This window comes from Apis mellifera, linkage group LG16 (assembly GCF_003254395.2).
Source record: "Apis mellifera strain DH4 linkage group LG16, Amel_HAv3.1, whole genome shotgun sequence".
NCBI lineage: Eukaryota > Metazoa > Arthropoda > Insecta > Hymenoptera > Apidae > Apis > Apis mellifera.
Window position 1 is genome coordinate 2,928,594 of NC_037653.1, and position 19,704 is coordinate 2,948,297.

At 22.3% G+C, this 19,704-nt stretch overlaps 1 protein-coding gene and 1 long non-coding RNA gene across 2 annotated transcripts; one reads left to right on the forward strand and one right to left on the reverse strand.

Annotated features, from left to right (window-relative positions):
- Positions 1-858: 858 nt before the first annotated feature.
- On the reverse strand, positions 859-6,555 carry LOC102655208. Its single transcript, XR_003306331.1, has 4 exons — positions 6,464-6,555; positions 2,572-2,666; positions 1,494-1,658; positions 859-1,382 (listed from the first exon to the last, which is right to left on the reverse strand). It is a non-coding gene; the product is annotated as an uncharacterized LOC102655208 (long non-coding RNA).
- An 11,061-nt stretch (positions 6,556-17,616) lies between these two features.
- Positions 17,617-19,566, forward strand: LOC411953 (protein Peter pan). The gene is made up of 6 exons (XM_395421.7): positions 17,617-17,735; positions 17,911-18,191; positions 18,314-18,524; positions 18,616-18,942; positions 19,019-19,349; positions 19,423-19,566. Exons 1-6 carry the CDS (start codon positions 17,718-17,720, stop codon positions 19,509-19,511), a joined length of 1,257 nt encoding a protein of 418 aa, XP_395421.4. The 5' UTR covers positions 17,617-17,717; the 3' UTR covers positions 19,512-19,566.
- The last annotated feature ends 138 nt before the right edge of the window (positions 19,567-19,704 follow it).

A 19,704-nucleotide genomic window follows, 5' to 3' on the forward strand; every position in this document is an offset into this window, starting at 1 on the left:
CATAAAAATGGATTATATTATTTAATTTTCTCTAGTATAAAAAAGTATAAAAATATAAGAGATAAGAGAGAAGATACTTGGATACTGCATTGAGAAAAATGTAGGGGAATTTGTCTTCTTAGATTGGTGTTGGCTCACAATATAAATTCTTTGGGTATCGATCGTGCCACCCGTTTTGTTTTACTCCTTGGATCCCGTATAAAGAATTGAATTGGTATCCAACGAGCGAGCGTAGAGTAACTCCGCTCTTGTTAGTCGCTATGTTGCCGGTTCTACAAATTGCGAAATTCCTTTGCGTACCTGTCGGCCATTCTGGATATTCTCCCAACTATCTCAACCGAGTCTACGACCATAAATTTCAACGACTAGGCCAGTGCACTGACCTTGCTATAAAGTTATTTAAAAAAAAGGAGGGAGGGGGGAAGAAGATACCAGCCTTCCCCTTTCTTTTAAAACTACGATTCCAGGTGAAATTTTACCATAATACCAGTGAAATTTTAGCGTGCAAGGATCAACCACTTTCAATAGTATGCTCTTAATGAAACATTAGTTTCTTTTGTGAAGAAATTTAAATTCTATGAATAATTGACATTGACAAATTATCAATATGTATATAAGTAGTAAGAATATAATTGTATAAAATTTTCTTACAATATGAAAGAAATAGATGACCAAATTGTGAGTGTTCTAATGTTTCTAAAAATGAAAAAAATATCATTAAATCTTTCTTTTTGAAATATAAATATTTTTTTATGATGGAATTTTATAGAAATTTTTAAAACTTACTTAGAAAGAAATTGTTGAAAATGAAAATTTCTTTTTGTAATGATTTATGCTTCACATCACATGTGTTTTGAAAAAGACATCAAAGATTTTCAAAAATTCCTAATGTATTCTGAATTTATTCAACAGTAATGTGGTTTTTATTGATTTCTTATTTGATTTTTAATTGAATTTTCATGTATCTTGTACTTTTATATTATTTTTTCCAACAAGGATATTGCAGCTTGTTCATTTTTTTATATATCGCCATAAATCAAGTCAAGTTATCAAGAAAGGCATACAGCAACAAGGCTTAACAAGAAACAGAAGTAAATAGTACTTTTTAATACGCTGGAATCTTATTTTTTAAAATTAAAATAAAATTTATAAAAAAAAGAAAGATTATCTCGTAAAACTTTTAAATATTGCCAAAATGATTAAAGTGAATGGTCTATTAAGATTTAATGAATTGAAAGTTAATTCAAAGATCTCTTCAAAAGTTCATGAATATATTAACATTTTGTGTACAGAATATCCAAAGATTTTAAATTAATATGTGTTAATTAATATAATTAATCCTTTTTTATAATACAATCGTTCAAAAGATTAATGCATCCCCTCTGTAAAAAATAAGAAATAATAAAAATAAATAAATAAACTCTATTTCAAATCATTGAGACATCCATCGAGTATCAAACTCAATGTTTGGTTTAAATTACGTGAATAAATACCGGTAGATAAATGAAACATTCATTTTGCAGTAAGACTAACGTTCCTCGTCTTGTTGTTCAATTTTGCACGCACAAAGGACCGCTCCTCGTGCTTATTCCAGCCGCGTCTCTTCCTCGTTAGCTTCAGACTCATGGCATTCATGCATGTCCATGAATAAGGAAAATCTAAAGTTAATGTCAACATATTCAAATATATCTTCATAAAAGATCGTGAAAATACTCGTTCAACTTTTTTATTTGTGTTTCGTTATTTACATATATTGTGAGTCTCATTCATATGTCATAAAATAGGCAATTAATAATAAATAAATTGCAAATTTTGTAATTAAAACAAGTTCAAATATTCAACAAAGTAATAGATATATAGAAATTGTGTTTATTTAAACTATATGCCAAACTATAATATTTTCAAAATGTTAGTAATTTGACTATTTATATTTTACTTGCATAAAAATTTTTATCAACCATTTATAAAAATAGTTTCTTCATCTTTTTTTTTTCAATGAACTATTATTGTTATAATTTATCTGAAAATTAATTAACTTCAATTAATTTTATTTAATCAAGCACTTAAATATATTACAAGAAATAAAAGTCAAAAGCTAAAAATAAAAAAAAACAAAAAATTACTTAACTTTAAAGTATACTTTCAAAAAATTAATATTATTAAAAGTTCCTTTGAAGTATATTTTAACTACTATTAGAAAATGGCCATACAATTTTGATTTTTTCTTCTTATCTTCTCTATCTCTATATTGTATATATACATGCACAATAGAAATGAATGTTTATATTTAAGCCATCATGCAATGAATTTCGTCATGCTCAATTTTACGCCACTTAAATCACAGAGATGTCGAGATTGACCTCGAGTCTTTGAAATTTGTTTTATCTCAGTATGGCAAGCGGAGTGCATGGCAAGTCCTAAGGCATTTCTTTGGACGAGACTGCGCGTGGACGTGCGTGAACGTGCGTGGACATGTATGTATGTGAACGTCCGTGCATAAGTAGGTCGGTCGGTTTGGTTGCCTGTCCCGTTACCAAGGAGGGACACGTGTAATAACAAGACATTACGCACCTCTACGTATTTTCTTGCTGGTCACACATTTTTTTCGTTTGACCGGATACGAGAAATGTCGTCGAGCAACCCCTAATGTTAATGGATTGTTAAATCTGTTAAAAAGAATTGTAAATATTTAATATTTAGAATTAAAAGAAAAATAACATATTGGTCACAGAGGATGTAAGAATGTATTACTTACTTTGAATGCATAACAAAATTTACCCAATTTAAAAATTCTAATTTTAAATTAATTAAATTAGTAACTATAATATATATATGTATGTATATATTATACACAAATGATTAAAAGTACTTATATTATGAAAATAATTGAATATATATAAATAAAATTTTAATCTGAATAGAAACTAATATTAATTTTGCCAATAACTTGTATATTCTTAATAATTATAAAAATAAAAAATTTGAAGATGTCAAGCCATTTGATCTTTCATAGGTATTTCAATATATAAAATTGATATAAGAATATAATATTATCCCATATGTAGTATATGTATATGTATATTTACTATGATGAATTGAATTATTTACTATAATATTTATGATGAATACAAGAAAAAAATATATTATTCAAAAAATTTAATATACTTTTATTTAAGGTTAGGAATCCATATAAATAGATTGTAGCAATTATAATTAATCACAAGACAATTTATATTTTCAATCACTTATATTGTGAATTTAAAAAAGATTTATAAATGAAATTATTCAAATGATTGATAATATTTGTTATATTCTGAAAATTAATGCCATATTATAAATAATTTAGCACAGAGATTCTCAAATAGAGATATATGCATCATTAATAATATATATATGCATAATTTGTACAATATTGTATAAAATTTATTTTTAACACTATTATTCATTTGGTTCAAATCAAAATAATCACGAAATAGTTCAAATAAAATATTACAAATAGAAAACAAATAAAATTTCATTTGCATAAATATTATTAATATTGCATAATATATATCTTCTTATAAACTAAAAAATTTTTATTAGAATATTTTTTTCATAAACTTAAAAAATATTTCATTATATTTAAAATAAAACAGATTTTATATATAATAACAATATGTAATTCTATAATATTTATATTATGTTTAATGTGCCAGTTCCAGAGATATGTACATACCAGTTTTTGGGAAATGTATTAATATATGTTATCATATGTGCCAGTACTCTAAATATTAAATCAAAGAAAATAATATTAAATTCATAAGAATCGAAAAAAGATATAATTTCCTTATGTAATTTCCAACTATCCTTGAGAGTGAAAAATTACTTTTCCTCAAAGTTTTACACTTCCCGCCCTATGTGCGTGCGCGCATGCGTGCATGCATGTATTAAAAGAGAGTATCTTTTAAAAGATATTTCGACGATTGCATTAATTTCCCGCTTCCGTGGACGGATGATGGTTCGAAAAGAGAAAGAGAAGTCAATGTATTACACTGTTCAGTTGTAATAGTCGGTTGAGTAAGAAGAAAGCGGCCTTGCGCTACTTTCCATCGTTAGATAATATCGGTAATACAATTTTCTCCGACTTTATAACTCTCGGCCTCGTGAAACGAGAGGAAAGATCGTTTTACGAGAAACATGCATTAAAGTTGGCAATACAATAGTAAGATATTAATTATTCTAACAAAACTAACGTAAATGAAAACAAATCTATACACAATAATTGATCAGAAGGAATCAAATTTGTAAATATCATTGAAAATATAAAACAAAATATCATATAAAAATTAATTCAAATCAAATCATTTGATATTGAATAATATTTAACTATAAATAAAGTTATTCGAAGGACATCTAGGGATATTCAGTAGTATCAACCGAGCCGATTTAAAATTCAATCGTTAAAAAAACAATCGATAGATCGGAATAGATTTAGGAATCGAGATATACAGAGTTCAGTAGGTCAAGGTTGTGGTGAGAGTAAAATTTAAAAGCATATAATCTGTTTTGTTCTGATTCCTTCTGGCAACGATTCACGAAAAAGAAAGAAAGACAGATGGCGGTAGAGGGGCATGGAAAGGAGGTAGGAGGGACGCCACAGGACTAAGAGGTATTCATTCTACGAGCGTAACACTTTTACGGGTTACGTTTTTATGTTGCACAACCTGTGATTGCGCAATTCGGCGTTAGATAATCGCCAAATTTTTTTTAGTCGAACCTGAACACCGTTAGACCGTTTATGAAGACTAGTCGCGGTGGATTCTTCGAACTAGAGAGTTCGGTAAACTATCATAGACATCTTTATCGTCTAGAAAACTTGCTTCCCTGCAAATATTTGCTCAAATGTAGACTACGGTAAAACGTCGACCGGAAATTCTTGGAAGAGTCTCTTGACGAATATGCACGATTTATTAGATTTTACGCGAGAAAAATTAATAAAATTACGATATATAAAATATATATATCCTTTTCTATTTTTTTTTTTTTAATATTTAATATTTTTCGTACGTAGAATTTTATATCGATTATTATGTATCTCTTCAAATCATTCAAAGTTTTTATTAAAAATAATATTTTATAATTTTACGAAACGAAGATTATACCATTATAGTTCTATAATTGTTACTAGAAAAAAAATAAAAAAGAAAGTAAAAATAAATTTATAATTATTTATAAATTATTAATATAGACTTTTTATCTAATAATAAGCAAAAATTTGTAATAAAAACAAATCAAATATCACAAATTTAAAATATTATGGAAAAAAAATAAATATCCTAAATATCTTAAACCTTAATTGGAATAAAAAAATTAATTAAATAAAGTAAAATTTATTTTTAAAATTAATTATCTTTAATTTGGTAATATCAAAATTTATTATTCAATAATATCATATTCCATTCTTCTTTTTATTTTATACATATTTATCATATGATTAAATATATTTTAAATTTTCTCAATTATAGTTATTACATTTCGATTTAAAGAAGACACGTCAATAACCTTCCGTTCTAATTATTCCGTAAGGTGTTCGAACTTTCGCATACCATGAATGGCAGTAGCTGATTGTTGGTCAAAGGATTACGTCATCGAATGCGTAATGCACGCTACGCCATTATATGATCCGTTAGCCCGTTAGAGTGATCCTACTGACTCCATTTTCCTTTATAGAATAAACGATTGCGATCAATTTAGCTTGTAGAAAAAAGGAATCTTTACATAAGAGATCTTTTGTCGAATTAACATTCAAGTACAAAAAGAAGCCTTCTCTATTTTACATTTTAAATACATATTGAAAATTACTCTCAATAGACATTGAGAATGAAAATAATTTTTAACATAGCTTCAAAAAAATATCCTAATTTTCGAGAATTTAATTCTCCAATGTATTGACACCCTTAGACTTTAAATTTTAGATTTTAGATCTTTAGATATTATGATTTTAATTATAGATTTATGACTTTATATTCTAGATTTAAATTTAAATTAATTCTATATAATATTATATTCTATATATATATAATAATTTTATATAGAATTTATATGATATTATAGTTATGTTTGTATTATATTGATAGAAATTATATGCAATAAATAATAATAATACAACACAATAATTAATTTTTAAAAAATAGAAAAATTGAAATATGAATGAATAAGTATGAATATATAAACTCAATTATAAAATATGAAATATGAATATATAAACTCAATTGAAAAATATGAAATATGAGTATAAATATGAATATAGTTCACCGTAGCTATCACTTAAAACCGATTCAAAATCTAAGTTAAGAATCTAATAAATGATTGTGTATGTGTTATCAAAAGCAATGGGATGTTTACAATGATACATTGCAACAAGTAGGCAAAGGTAACTGTTTTATTAAACCGTAAGCTGCGCCTTCATTCGGTCCGTACTTACGTAATCGAAAACACAGAGAGTGAAAATCAAGCGTAATCCTACTTTCGTTGGCGAGAGAAGAAGCGCCTCCCGGCACTTTTGCCATGGCCGTGGATCAACCGACTAACGGCCGACCTTCCACCGTTGTGCAAGTCTTCTTCTCGAATACGAGGTCACTAAGGATCTACGCACATATATAATAGCGTAATGAAATCAGTGAGTTTATAAGAAAATATAAATTATATATACTATTATATATATTGAATTAAAAGTATTATAAATATATTTATAAAATTTGGGTTTTTACACGTGTTAAATAGTTAAGTATTTATTTTTTTCTATTTCATAAATTTATTAAAAATAATATTTTTGTTTATTGAATTCTGAATTCATTATTTTAGTTACACAAATATTGTACATTCATAAATAAAAAATTTTGAAGATGTTCTATAAGGTATATCAATTGTATATCAGTAAAGTATATTTAAAAAATTGATTTGAAAAGCTGAAACAAATAAAAAAATTAGTATATAAAAATATCGATTAGTTTATTTATTAAATTATAAATAATTATAAGTAATAATTATGTATCAATTATGAATAATTGATTTCTACTTTCATTTTCTTAATAAGATTACATTACAAGATTCAAAAGATTCAAATTCAAGATTAAAATCGAAATCGAAATCGTTTTATATGATAATAATGGTCCATCGTAAAAGATTCAAGAATAAATACATCATTCAGAATTTTATTATTCTCGTTCCCTCACAATATCTTTTACATGATCAGATTAATTCAATTTATATAATATACAGAAAAATGAAACTGAATTTATTCATGAGATTAAAAAAACAAAAGAAATTAAGCAAAAAATATCAGATATATATATATCAATATATATCTTAGATAATATTTTATATCTTCTTATATATCATTCTGCAAATTTTTGTACATTTAAATTTTCCATAAACATATTATATTTTCTATAATTTGTGCAATTTACACAGAAAGTATGTAAACTATATAAAATTGTATAAATCATTAAATATATTATTAAAGTACTTCAATATTTAAAAAAAATGAAATTCTAAAAATATAAAAATTTCTAGAAAAATATAAAGATTTATATAATAAAAAAAAATGAAAACAATTTTTGAAATAATCAATTTTACCATTATTATATAATATACTATATATTACTATAATCAATAATAGTATTATAATATATAAATATATGTATATTAATATATTATTATATACTATTATGATATTATTAAATAAATATTATAAATTATTATGATATAATATATTAACCTCTTAATGCCACGAGTCACAGGTTTTAACTTTGTTCAGAAATTCATAGAATATATAAATCTAGAGATATATTAAGATGCATCATGATCTTCTTTCAATTACTTTCATCGGTCAACCATTCCACTTTCTCACTTTCGATTATTGCAGTGATGTCTGAGATGCAAAGTTAAAACGGCGAGAATAACGTTAGTGTAAACGGTACACCCATGAACTGTTATCCTTGCCGAGGTACTGATGAGGGGACCCACTGGCCCAGCGATCAACTCGACTCTCAGTTCGCTCAACAATGTCGTTTCGTCAACACTTTCGAAAAGTATCTTTCATCGCTATATTAGTTATCTTATTTTCAGGTATTTTTATTTTCTTTTCTTTTTTTAAAGTTATATCGTGATTTCAAACAATTAATATAAGTAAATTTAATTGAAAGATAAAAAAAAATTCTTTCAAAAAATATTTTATATAATAATATTAATTAATGAACTCATCCTTTCAATGAGTATAAAACTTCATTAAAATTTTAAAATATTAAATATATATATTTTATAGAATTTTAAAATTATATATGTAAAATTAAATTATGTTATATATTATATGTAATTTTAAATTTTAAAATGAATATTTATATTATAATGTAACATATTTATATTTATTTTATATTATATATATTATATTTAAAATCTAAAAATTTTTAATAATATTTGTAATAAATTTGTGTAAATAATATTTTAAATAATAATATATATTATTGTTATAATATATAAAATAATAATTGAATATTGAAGCTAATGTAAAAATATTTTCCAGACATTTTTTAATTATTTTTGTAATATGTAATAAATGTTTTATGATGTGATTATAAGAAGATAAAAAATCTCTATAAGATAAAGAAAATTAACATAATTGGCATAATTTTTTTGCAGGGAAAAAAATATATAACAATGTAATTATATTAAAATTAAATGTTGTATGTAATTTATCAAATATATTAAAATAAATTTTAATTAATGCAAAAAATCAATAATCAAAAATATTAAAAATCAATAATGATCTGCTTATAAGAAATCCTTCTAAATCATAATTTATAGGAACTAACTGCATAAAATCACATCTTATTTTTAAAATAAGAAAAATAATTCCATGTCCAATATTTTTTCTAATATAACATAATAGTAATACAATAAAATATTTGACAAAATATAAATCTACAAATTAGTCAGATATTCTAAATTGCTTTCACGTTCATTAACATAGAGATGCAATTGGATCCTCTATACGAGATCTGTTGGCATTGGTAACCAGTAAGAGGCAGACGACAGCAGAGAATCAAGAATACCGGTCGGACGAACATAGAAGCGGGTGAGAGTGGGACAAAGATAAAAAAAAGAAAGAGCAACAGCGAGAGGGAAAGGGAGGGAAAAGATGAAGACAGAGAATAGTAACGCAGAATGCCCGGACAACGCTCCCGTGGAGCTGGGGCCAACTAACGGTCCACACCACCACCATTGGGACCATCGACTTCGATGGTCCTCATCCTTCTCCTTCTTCTCTTCCATTCGTCTTCCATTTATTCGTTTTTCTTTCCTCTTTTGCCTCTTTGATGTTTCCACAATATGCATTTTAAAATACGATAGTATTCATCACATTACAACTTGAAATTTTTTCCTAAAACTGATTGATCAAATAAGAAAAATGTATATATTAACATATAAGTATTCGCTTATAACAGATTAAACATTTAGATATTGTTTAAATAGATATATATATATATATAAACATACATATATAACATACATAATAACATACATAAACATATTATAATATATAATAAACACATATATATATATTTTTTTTATAGATTGATTAGTTATATTAAAAAACAAAGTAATATTTATTAACAAATATTTATTAACAAATAGTATTGTAATAACAATATTATTGTAACAAATATTATAATAAAATTAATACAAGAAGTAGCAAAATTATTTTTAAAGATAGACACTTTTACAAAAGTTATATGGCATGAAGATATCTATAATATATGTATATATAAGAACATTTTCATACTAATGTTTTTATAATATAATAATAATTTTTCTCATCTCTAAAAATAACAAAAATATTCAAAATTATTTTAATGGACTAATCTTTATAGAAGTAATAAGTATAAAAACATCAAATTCCAAATGATTTAATTTCTATTCTTAAAAATAAAAAACAGATATTCAAAAATAGATATTCAAAAAGTTAAGTTTTTTAAAAAGTTACTTAAAAATTATAATTATTATTATTATTTTATTAGTAGTTATAGTATAATGATAAATATGTAGATAAAAAAAATTTGAATATTTTTATATCATTTAATTATAAGAATAATTATACTATGCATTTTATGTTAAAAATTTATATTAAAAATAATAAGAAAATTTATAATAATAACTAAATATTTAACAGATATTATTTTTAAAAAATTATAATATAAATATATCATTTATCTAAATTTATTAAATGTCTGAATACTTATAATCGATAATGTACATACATTAATCTTCTTATGACTGTTGACAATCATTTCGAACGAATCTCTTCTTTATAAATACTTTTTTCTCCACTCTTTTTAGAGTTTCTATTGAAATGACAGATAAATAAATGGATTACTGCGCCATCTGGTATCAAATTAATAACTAAATTCAGTTATTAATGTAATACATTAGTCATAGCCACTCGTCATGATTCATTTTCTTTGCTTCGATCCTTCAGCTACTATTCCTATTCAATTCCTTCGCTCTTCGCAGAGGTTCCCCGAATGCGTTGAAATGCACCTTACATTATGTTAAACTTCGATATACACGATTGTTATTCAAAAGAAATACATACCGTTAATTTCTGTTTTATCTTTTTTTTTCTTATTTTATATCTTTTTTGATTATCTTATCTTAGAATTAATCCTACATGAAAATTTTTCCGTGAGAATTTTTTAATAATTAATAATATATTCTTCTATGTTTAATATTTAAATTTTTATTTTATAGAACATTTTATTTTGCTTCTTAAATTACTTTCAGAATTTTTATGAAAATGAACATTTTTATTTATTTTGTTTTTATTTTTCAATGTATTGAAAATATAATTTAATATTTTTCTTATTAATAAATTTGTATGCAAATAAAATATTAAAATCTTAAGATAAAAATAAAAACCTTGATTATTGTATTCGAATATAGTAATCAATATAAACACTTTATAACTAGAAAAATTTAAACCAATTTTTATTAAATAATAAATAAATTTATACTATTTGTCATTAATTATTAATTTAAAATACTTATTATATTTTCTATAAAAAAATAAAGTGAACTTTGTATTTGATACGAATATATATATATATATATATATATATATATATGTATAATTATATTTTTTAAAAAATAATCCTAAAAAAAAATATTGATATATCTAGTGATCTATACAATTCATACAATTTCCAAATAAAGAAATTTTTCCTCTGAATAGTTAGATTCGAAAAATTCTCGTATTACGAAAGCTGTCTGATCTTCCACATATTCTAACTATTATTAATGTTCATTCTATAATCTTGTTCTATTCTCCTTGATACCTATTCTAGGTGCAAAAAAAAATGGTTTTTGTTGAGCCGCAAAAGCACCGCAAGACAGTCTTCCTAAGATACTACTCGATGAGAATCCTTAGGTCTTCCCGAGACATTCCACTGGACTTTTTTTCTATCTCTTTTCCATCTTGCCTTTCTATCTTCTCTCCTTTCCTTTCTTCCTCTTCCCTTCTCTTTTCTTCCCTCTTTTTCTCTATCTTGTTTTCTCGCCGTTTCTGACAAGTGCGTACAAAGTATAGGTTATGACTTGTTGCTAAGAGCTATACAGACATAGTGCACAGATGTATGAACTTGTATTTATCAAAATTATTTGCAAAATTTTTATTTTAATTCTTTTTCTTTTATAAAAAATTATAAAGTATGTTAATTCTATTCAAAAATATATTTTTTTTTGGTTAAATTTCTCATATCATGATTTTGAAAAAATAATATATAAATAAATCCACTATAATTGTGTTTTATGCATATAGAACTTAGTGGAAACAATACTTTCAAACATTCCATTTTATATAATATATACATCTGTTAAACGATTTAATAATAAATTTGTTAATAATTTATCATAATTGTTATTATAAATAGTTTTTTGTCCATATTATGATAGTTATATTTGTTTCGACTTAAATGATTAAATACAAAAGTTTTAATAAATAATTTTCCTGCTTCAGCATGTTCCTGCAAAAAAAAATAATAACTAAAGTAAAAAACATAATGCAAGAGCACATTTTTTACACTTTCATGTCTAATTTACTTTTTGAGTATAAAGAACATCAAAAATACAACGAAATATAAAAAAGAAATATCGAGACTAGTTGCGCAATCATAAATTATAGGTCTCCTTAAAAAGAAATTATTTACGTAAGAATTCAACGTTATCTCGCTATAGATGGTGCATCAACTTTTTCTATTTTAACAATGAAATTGAAAAGCTGAGTTATCTGAGTTTCACATATTTGTGCATGCCAAATTATAACAAAACTATTGGATTACATTTAGTCCAATATCTTCTAAAAAATATATTTTCATAAAAAATGTAAATATGATTCAAAATACAATTATATTTTTCTTTTTAATATTCGGTAATAATAATTTGATCATCGTGGCAATTTAAATAAATCATATTTATTTGAGGTTAACTTATATTTTATATATGATGTATCATATATAATATTATCATTCTTAAATTTATTTTTTATTAATTGTTCATTAGATATAAAAAATACAATATAATTGTTAATCGTGATAAGGAATTAATAAGCTAATAAATATTAATTGAATAATTATTATGCATAGAAATATTCTAAATATAATCATAATTATATTTTATAATTAATTGAAGTGAATTTTCATTGTTCGTTATTAATTTAAGAAAAAAAAAATTTATTTCTATATTTAAAAATATATAAATATATTTAATACATTGAAAAATCTTAAAAAATTTAATATGAATAAATATACCATAATATAACCTAATGTTCATAAGATTAACCTTAAAAAAAATTAGAATTTCTCGGAAGAAATTTGATCTATAAAGAAGAATTTGAAAAAACTTGTTAAATATTGAACAAAAATTCGATGAAAAATTGAAGAAAAAAATACAATAAATTTTCAAAATAATTTACTCTGCAAATCTACACATTTATAAAGATGCATTTATATACCATTATATATTCAGTCGATGTTTCTTCCGAGAAAAGGTAAAAAAAATTTTCAAAAACGGTTTCATTCGTGGCTGATCCATCCTTGTGGTTGTTTCACAAATATATAGTTATGTGCAAATATTTTGAATTTTTGTATTGTCGTATTGGATATCGAATTTGAATATACAACAAAAGAAAATCAAACATAGATTGTCAAATCGACACAAAAACAATATCTATCCAGGTTAGCCAACTGATAAGATACATTTATTTATGCATATTGAATATTTAAATATAATTTCAAATTTGAACATATAAATATATTCTATTTATTAAATAATACTTAATATTATGCAATTATTTCAATTATATAATTTTTTATAGTTTTATTAGTTATATATATTAAATATATAATATCTTTTAATATATTGTTACATATTATTCTTAAATCAATAATTTCATGTTTAAGCAATTTTATTCAAAATTAAAAAGTAATTGAATTAATTAAAATTAATTTTAATTAATAATAATAAAAGATTTTAAAAATTCTAATAAAAATATAAATTTCAGTTGATTTAATTGAAATGAATAATATTTTTCAATGATTTAAATATATTTCACATTTTTCATTAACCAGATTTCAAAAATCATAAATTTATTGTATCAAATGAATATAATAAAATACGATATCGATAATATTTTATAAATAAAAATTAAGTAAAAATATAAATATGAAAATATAAAATAATCATATAAGTAATAGATAATATATATATACTTTTGTGCTTTTTATTGCATTTCCATATATTTTCCCACAAACCAAATTTATTATACAAATTAATAAAAAATATTAATGATAATAGTATTTTCAAACTTTGAACAAACCAATAAAATGAAAGATAAAAATCACCAATTACAGTAGTAGATACGTAATATAGTAATAGATACAATAATAGATACAATAATAAACATTTAAACTGAGATTTTTTTATGTCTATAATTTGTAATTCTAAATTTGGTAATGTAAATTAGCAAATATAAAGGACATAATAAATTTTTTAATTTCTTATATTCATATAATAAATTTTTATAAAATTATAGATCTATTCTATATTTTTTCTATGGTTTCATCGCTGTTGATATGATCATGAATGCATATAAAGATTGCGATATTAAAGTGCACAAATAATAATAATATTCAAAATAATGAATTCAGAAAATTTCAAAATATTTATAATTGGATTCCACACATTATTCTAGAAAGAGTATTATTTTAATTTAAGAACACTTCGAAGCACGTGGATTAGACTTAGCGAAAAATGTGTGGCTTCCATATTTTTATAAAAAATCGATAAATATATTTTAAAAGAATTTTTATTAATTTTAATTTTTAAAATTTCTCTTCTAATTTTTGAAATAATTCCCTTAATAATATAATACTTAATATAATACTTAAATAAATATATTTTCATCATTATTATAGTAAGTTTATTAAATATAATTAATACGAAAAATATAAATTAAATGTGTATAATTATAAATTAAAAAAATTAAAAAATAAAATTGAAAAGAAAATTAAAATTATAAAATATTTAAAAAATATATAAATATAGTATATATAAAATTATTACAAAAATTTATTATAAAGATATTAAGTGAAAATATATTTCTGCAGAAAATGTGCAATAAAAATTTTACATCTGAGCTAGACATCACACTAATGACAATATCATCAGCAAGTGAAACGGAAGATGATTATAAAGAAATTCAAAAAAAGCAAAAGACAAAACAAGAAAAGAATATGTAGGAATTCGGAAATTCCTATATATTCTTATTACAATAGTGACATAAACTTTTTCAATTATTACAATAATGAATATTTCAATAATAATTTTAACTGTTTCTAAAAATTTCTATATAATAAATAATTTATTATTACATCATTTTATAGTAGAAAATTATTTCAAAGAAAAGATTTAGATTCGCAAATATCGAAATTCGATATTCCCATAATATATTATATAATATACCAAATATTCAATAATTACAAACTTATTAATGAAAATGTTTTTAATTCTATTCTTAATGTGTAAAATATATTGTTTGCCAAAAAAAAAAATTGTAAAAAAAGAAAATGTATCAAAATCCAAAAAAAAAAAAAATAAAATTGAAATTAACGATAATTATTAGTGAAATGTACTAAAACTTTTATTAATTGATCCCCTTCCATCAAAACTTTCGCCTAGAATAAAAACTATAAATTTTAATGATGTAGCACAAATTCATCATTATGGCAAACTGAGGACATCAATTATTTTATCACGAACAATTTTAAAATTCCTAATATAAATTCGCAAATTGATCTATTAGATAAATCGAATTCTTCTAGTTGTAATTGTAGTTCTAATTATTTGATCTCGATCAATAATACTATTACTTCAAATTCTACTAATATTTTCAAAAGAAAAAAATAAAATTTAATATACTCAAGATTTAAAATACACTAAAAAATAAATATCCTAAAATTTAAACAAAATATTAATTTAAATATAAAAATTATTTTTAAGTAATAATATAATATTACTTAGATATATTTTATTAATGTAATAATTATATTTTTGAATAAAAATATAAAATTTTTAATAAAAATTCAATAAAGTAGAAGTATCAACTAGATTCTATCTTATTTTAAAATAGATAATTATGTATCTTATGCTGGCTTTACTTAGTTCTTTTACTTAAGTACAAAATTTATATTTTTATTCATTTTATTATACATTTATTCATTTTGTTAATACGAAAGCTTATTTATTATAGAATAACAGAATAGATAATAAATAATAATTTATAAAACATTTATACATATAAATATTAATAAAAGTAACTTCTTAAAATAAATTATATATATATGTTCATAATTTATTTTCATCTTTAATATTCCTTAATTTTTCAATGTGAAGAATTTCAATAATACAAGAATAAAATAATTATGAAATATAAATTAAATATTTTTATTAAAAGATTTTCATTAATATTTAAGAAAATGAATATATATCAATAATAATAATTTCAAATAAATATTAATATATATAAATATTCATAAATCTCGTATATATTAAATAATGAAAAGATAAGTTTATATTCTATTTTTCGATTTCCTTAAGCGATATTGGCAAAAATCACAGCCGGTTTCTAACTTGGCATATGGCAGACGTTACCTCGATGCAACCGGTGCAAATGTACAGCGATTATTATTTGCGTTGCTGTTAACAAATTACTATGCTCAAAATATTACTGTCAAAGGATTAAGCCAAAATTAGGATAAAAAATTTTTGTTTTTTTCCTTAGAAATTTTGATTATTGAAAGACAAAATTCAAATTTTTCTAACCTTTTGTTAAATTTTTCTACTAATATCAAATAGTTTTTACAATTAAAATATTATTATAAAATTATTCATTCTGCTTTTATTTTATATTATTTTATAATATTTATAATATAATATTAATATTTTAATATATCATATTTTTATTTGATTAATCAATTAAGGTTATGGAATAGAAAGATAAAATAAAAATATGTTGAAAAATTTGAATTATAAATTTAAATATATTTGTTCATACAGCAAATCGAGATAAATAATAGAAAAATAAATAAGTTTCTTAGTGATTTATTTTGCAATATAATGGATATCGTTAACATTATATCGGATCATAAATAAAAGATGTGAGATTGATAACGGACGTTACTAGCGTTGAGAAAATTGCAAAGTAAAGAAAAGCAAAGACGTGGAAGCAAGATTATTAAAAGAGTTTATATCCTCATTATTGGCGACGTAATTTTAGTGTGTAACAACTCAAGAGGTCCCCGGACATGGCTAAATAGATAAAGATCGACGCACTAGCCATGAACTTTGCACCGTGAGAAGAGTTTTCTTCGCTTAACAAGTTGCACCGAAGTTCCCGCGCTTTCAGACAATGAATCCTTCCACGCGGTGAACAACCGTAATCATTTCCAGGATTCATAATAGAATGAGAAGGGAAGTTGGATGATTTCGCGATCTCTTATTGTACTCTTTATATAACTTTAGATTTTAATAAGTTGAAAATAATAAAATAATAATAAAATAAATAAAAAGAAAAGAATAGAATAGACAAAAGCATATGTGTAAAAAGTTAAATTAAAAACTTATACTAAAAATTATACTAAAAATATTATATATATATAATTTATATTAATAGAAATTTTTATGCTTTATATGAAAATTATATAAAACTGAACGATATTAATTATTATACTATCAAACTTTTATTAATAACAACATAAAAATATTAATAAATATAATATAATTTTAGCGAGAAAATATTATACGTTAATATCTTTAAAAAATGTAAAAATATTAATCATAATTTAATTATTAAAATATTTATTAATAATTTATTAATATTATAAAATTATTTATTAATAATTTAATTACTAAAATAAATTTCTCACTTTTTGACATTCAATGAATTTAAATATTTTTCAACAAATTTATTAGAAACTAAAAAATATATAATAATAATTTTTTATTCACTATGAGTTTTATGTTGTGTCCAACCTGTTTTAAAATCGATAATTTCACAGCATTGTGTTGTATATACACGTGATAAATATTCTAACCTTAATTTTAAAAAAAAATAATTTTAAAAAATCATGGGACGTCATAAAAAGGTAATTAATTATTAATTATTTCATTTGAAAACTTTCAATATATAAATTAAAAAAATAATAAATTAAATAGCTAATAAATTTTCTATAAAAATGTAAATATTTTTTAATAAGATAATATAATTAATAGTATAAAGTTAATAAAAATTAATCCCTTATTTAATTATAAATTAATTAGGGTCGTTGCGTAAAAAGGAATAAACAGATTAATACAGAAGAAAATCCAGATATAGTAAAAGCACCTCATTCATTTGTCATTCATCGTGGAATACCTGGAGAGCATATTGTTGAGCTTACAAAAAATTTTCGTAAAATTATGGAACCTTTTACAGCAATGTCTTTAAAAGAAAGAAAAAAAAATACAATTAAAGATTTTGTATCTATAGCTAGCATATTACATGTTACACATATGTGTATATTTTCAAAAACAGAACAAGGAATGTATTTTAAACTTTGCAGGTATCAAAATTAAATATAAGTTAAATTTTTGCAAATTACATCATAAATATATTATTAAATAATTAATTTTTAGAAATTATATTAATTATTAAATATATAAATAATTAATAAATGTAAAATAGGTTACCAAGAGGACCAACACTTACATTTAAAATACATAGTTTTTCATTATCACGTGATGTAATATCTTTAATAAAAAAGCAAATGGTATATGAAGAATTATTTAATAATTCTCCGTTAGTAATATTAAATAATTTTAGTGGAGAAGGTATGCAATTAAAACTTATTGCTTCTATGTTTCAAAATATGTTTCCTACAATAAATTTGACTACAGTGAGTTTCATTCTAAACAATTTTATTTTAAATGTTAAATTAAATTAAGTCATAATTTTATATTATAAAATATATTTTGATTTTTTTATAGGTTAATTTAAGTACTATTCGTAGATGTTTGTGTTTAAATTATAATGCAACATCAAAAACTATTGATCTTAGGCATTATGCAATTAAAGTAATACCTGTTGGTTTGTCAAAAGGTGTTAAAAAATTAGTTCAAGCTAAAATACCAAATTTATCTAAATGTGAGGATTTTTCTGATTTTTTAACAAAAGAAACAGTTTCTGAAAGTGAAGTTGAAGATGATCCTTTGAATCATGTTACATTACCACAAAAATTATCTTCACGTGGTAATTATGCAAATAATAAAAGTGCAATTAGACTTTCTGAATTGGGTCCTAGATTAACATTAGAGGTTAGAAATATTTCTTTTTATTAAATAACTAAAAAAATATTATTACAGAAATTAATATTCTTTAAGATATTTTTAGTTAATAAAAGTTGAAGATGGACTCTTGGATGGTGAAGTACTTTATCATGAATATGTTTTTAAATCTGAAGAAGAAAAACTTTTAATAAAAAAAAAACGAGAAGAAAAAAAGAAATTGAAAGAAAAAAGAAAAAAAATACAAGAAGAAAATAAGAAGAGAAAAGAATTACAGAAACAAGAACATAAAGAAAGATCTCTAAAGGGAATACAGAAAAAGAAAGAAAGTGAAATATTATTACAAAAAATTGCAAAAGAGTCAGTTGAAGAAAATAATATAGAAGATGATGATGCGCAATATTATCGTGATGAAATAGGAGAAGAACCTGATAAAGGTAATTTCAATCTTATATATTTAAAACAATTTTAATTCATTGATATTTTATAATTATTAATTTTTTGTCATAGATTTATTTGAAAGAAAAGTTGGTAATAAAAGACTTCAAAAATTTACATCTAAACATAAATTAAAAAAACAAAAACTCAGCAAATCATGAAATATTAAACATTATGATAATTCAGCACAAATATATAATATCAATCAAAAAAAACTTATACATATGAATTTATAATAAAAATTTTATTTAATAAATCATTTTATATAAAATTATAAATTCAATTTATATTTATATTTTTTATTTATTTATAAAAACAACAGTTATATTTTTATTATAATCCCTTATAATTTTT

Bases quoted from the DNA above. Each gene is read 5' to 3' on its own strand.
- LOC411953 (XM_395421.7), top strand. The intron at 18,192-18,313 runs GTATCAAAATTA...AATGTAAAATAG, and splicing joins ATGTATTTTAAACTTTGCAG to GTTACCAAGAGGACCAACAC. The intron at 19,350-19,422 runs GTAATTTCAATC...TTTTTGTCATAG, and splicing joins AGGAGAAGAACCTGATAAAG to ATTTATTTGAAAGAAAAGTT.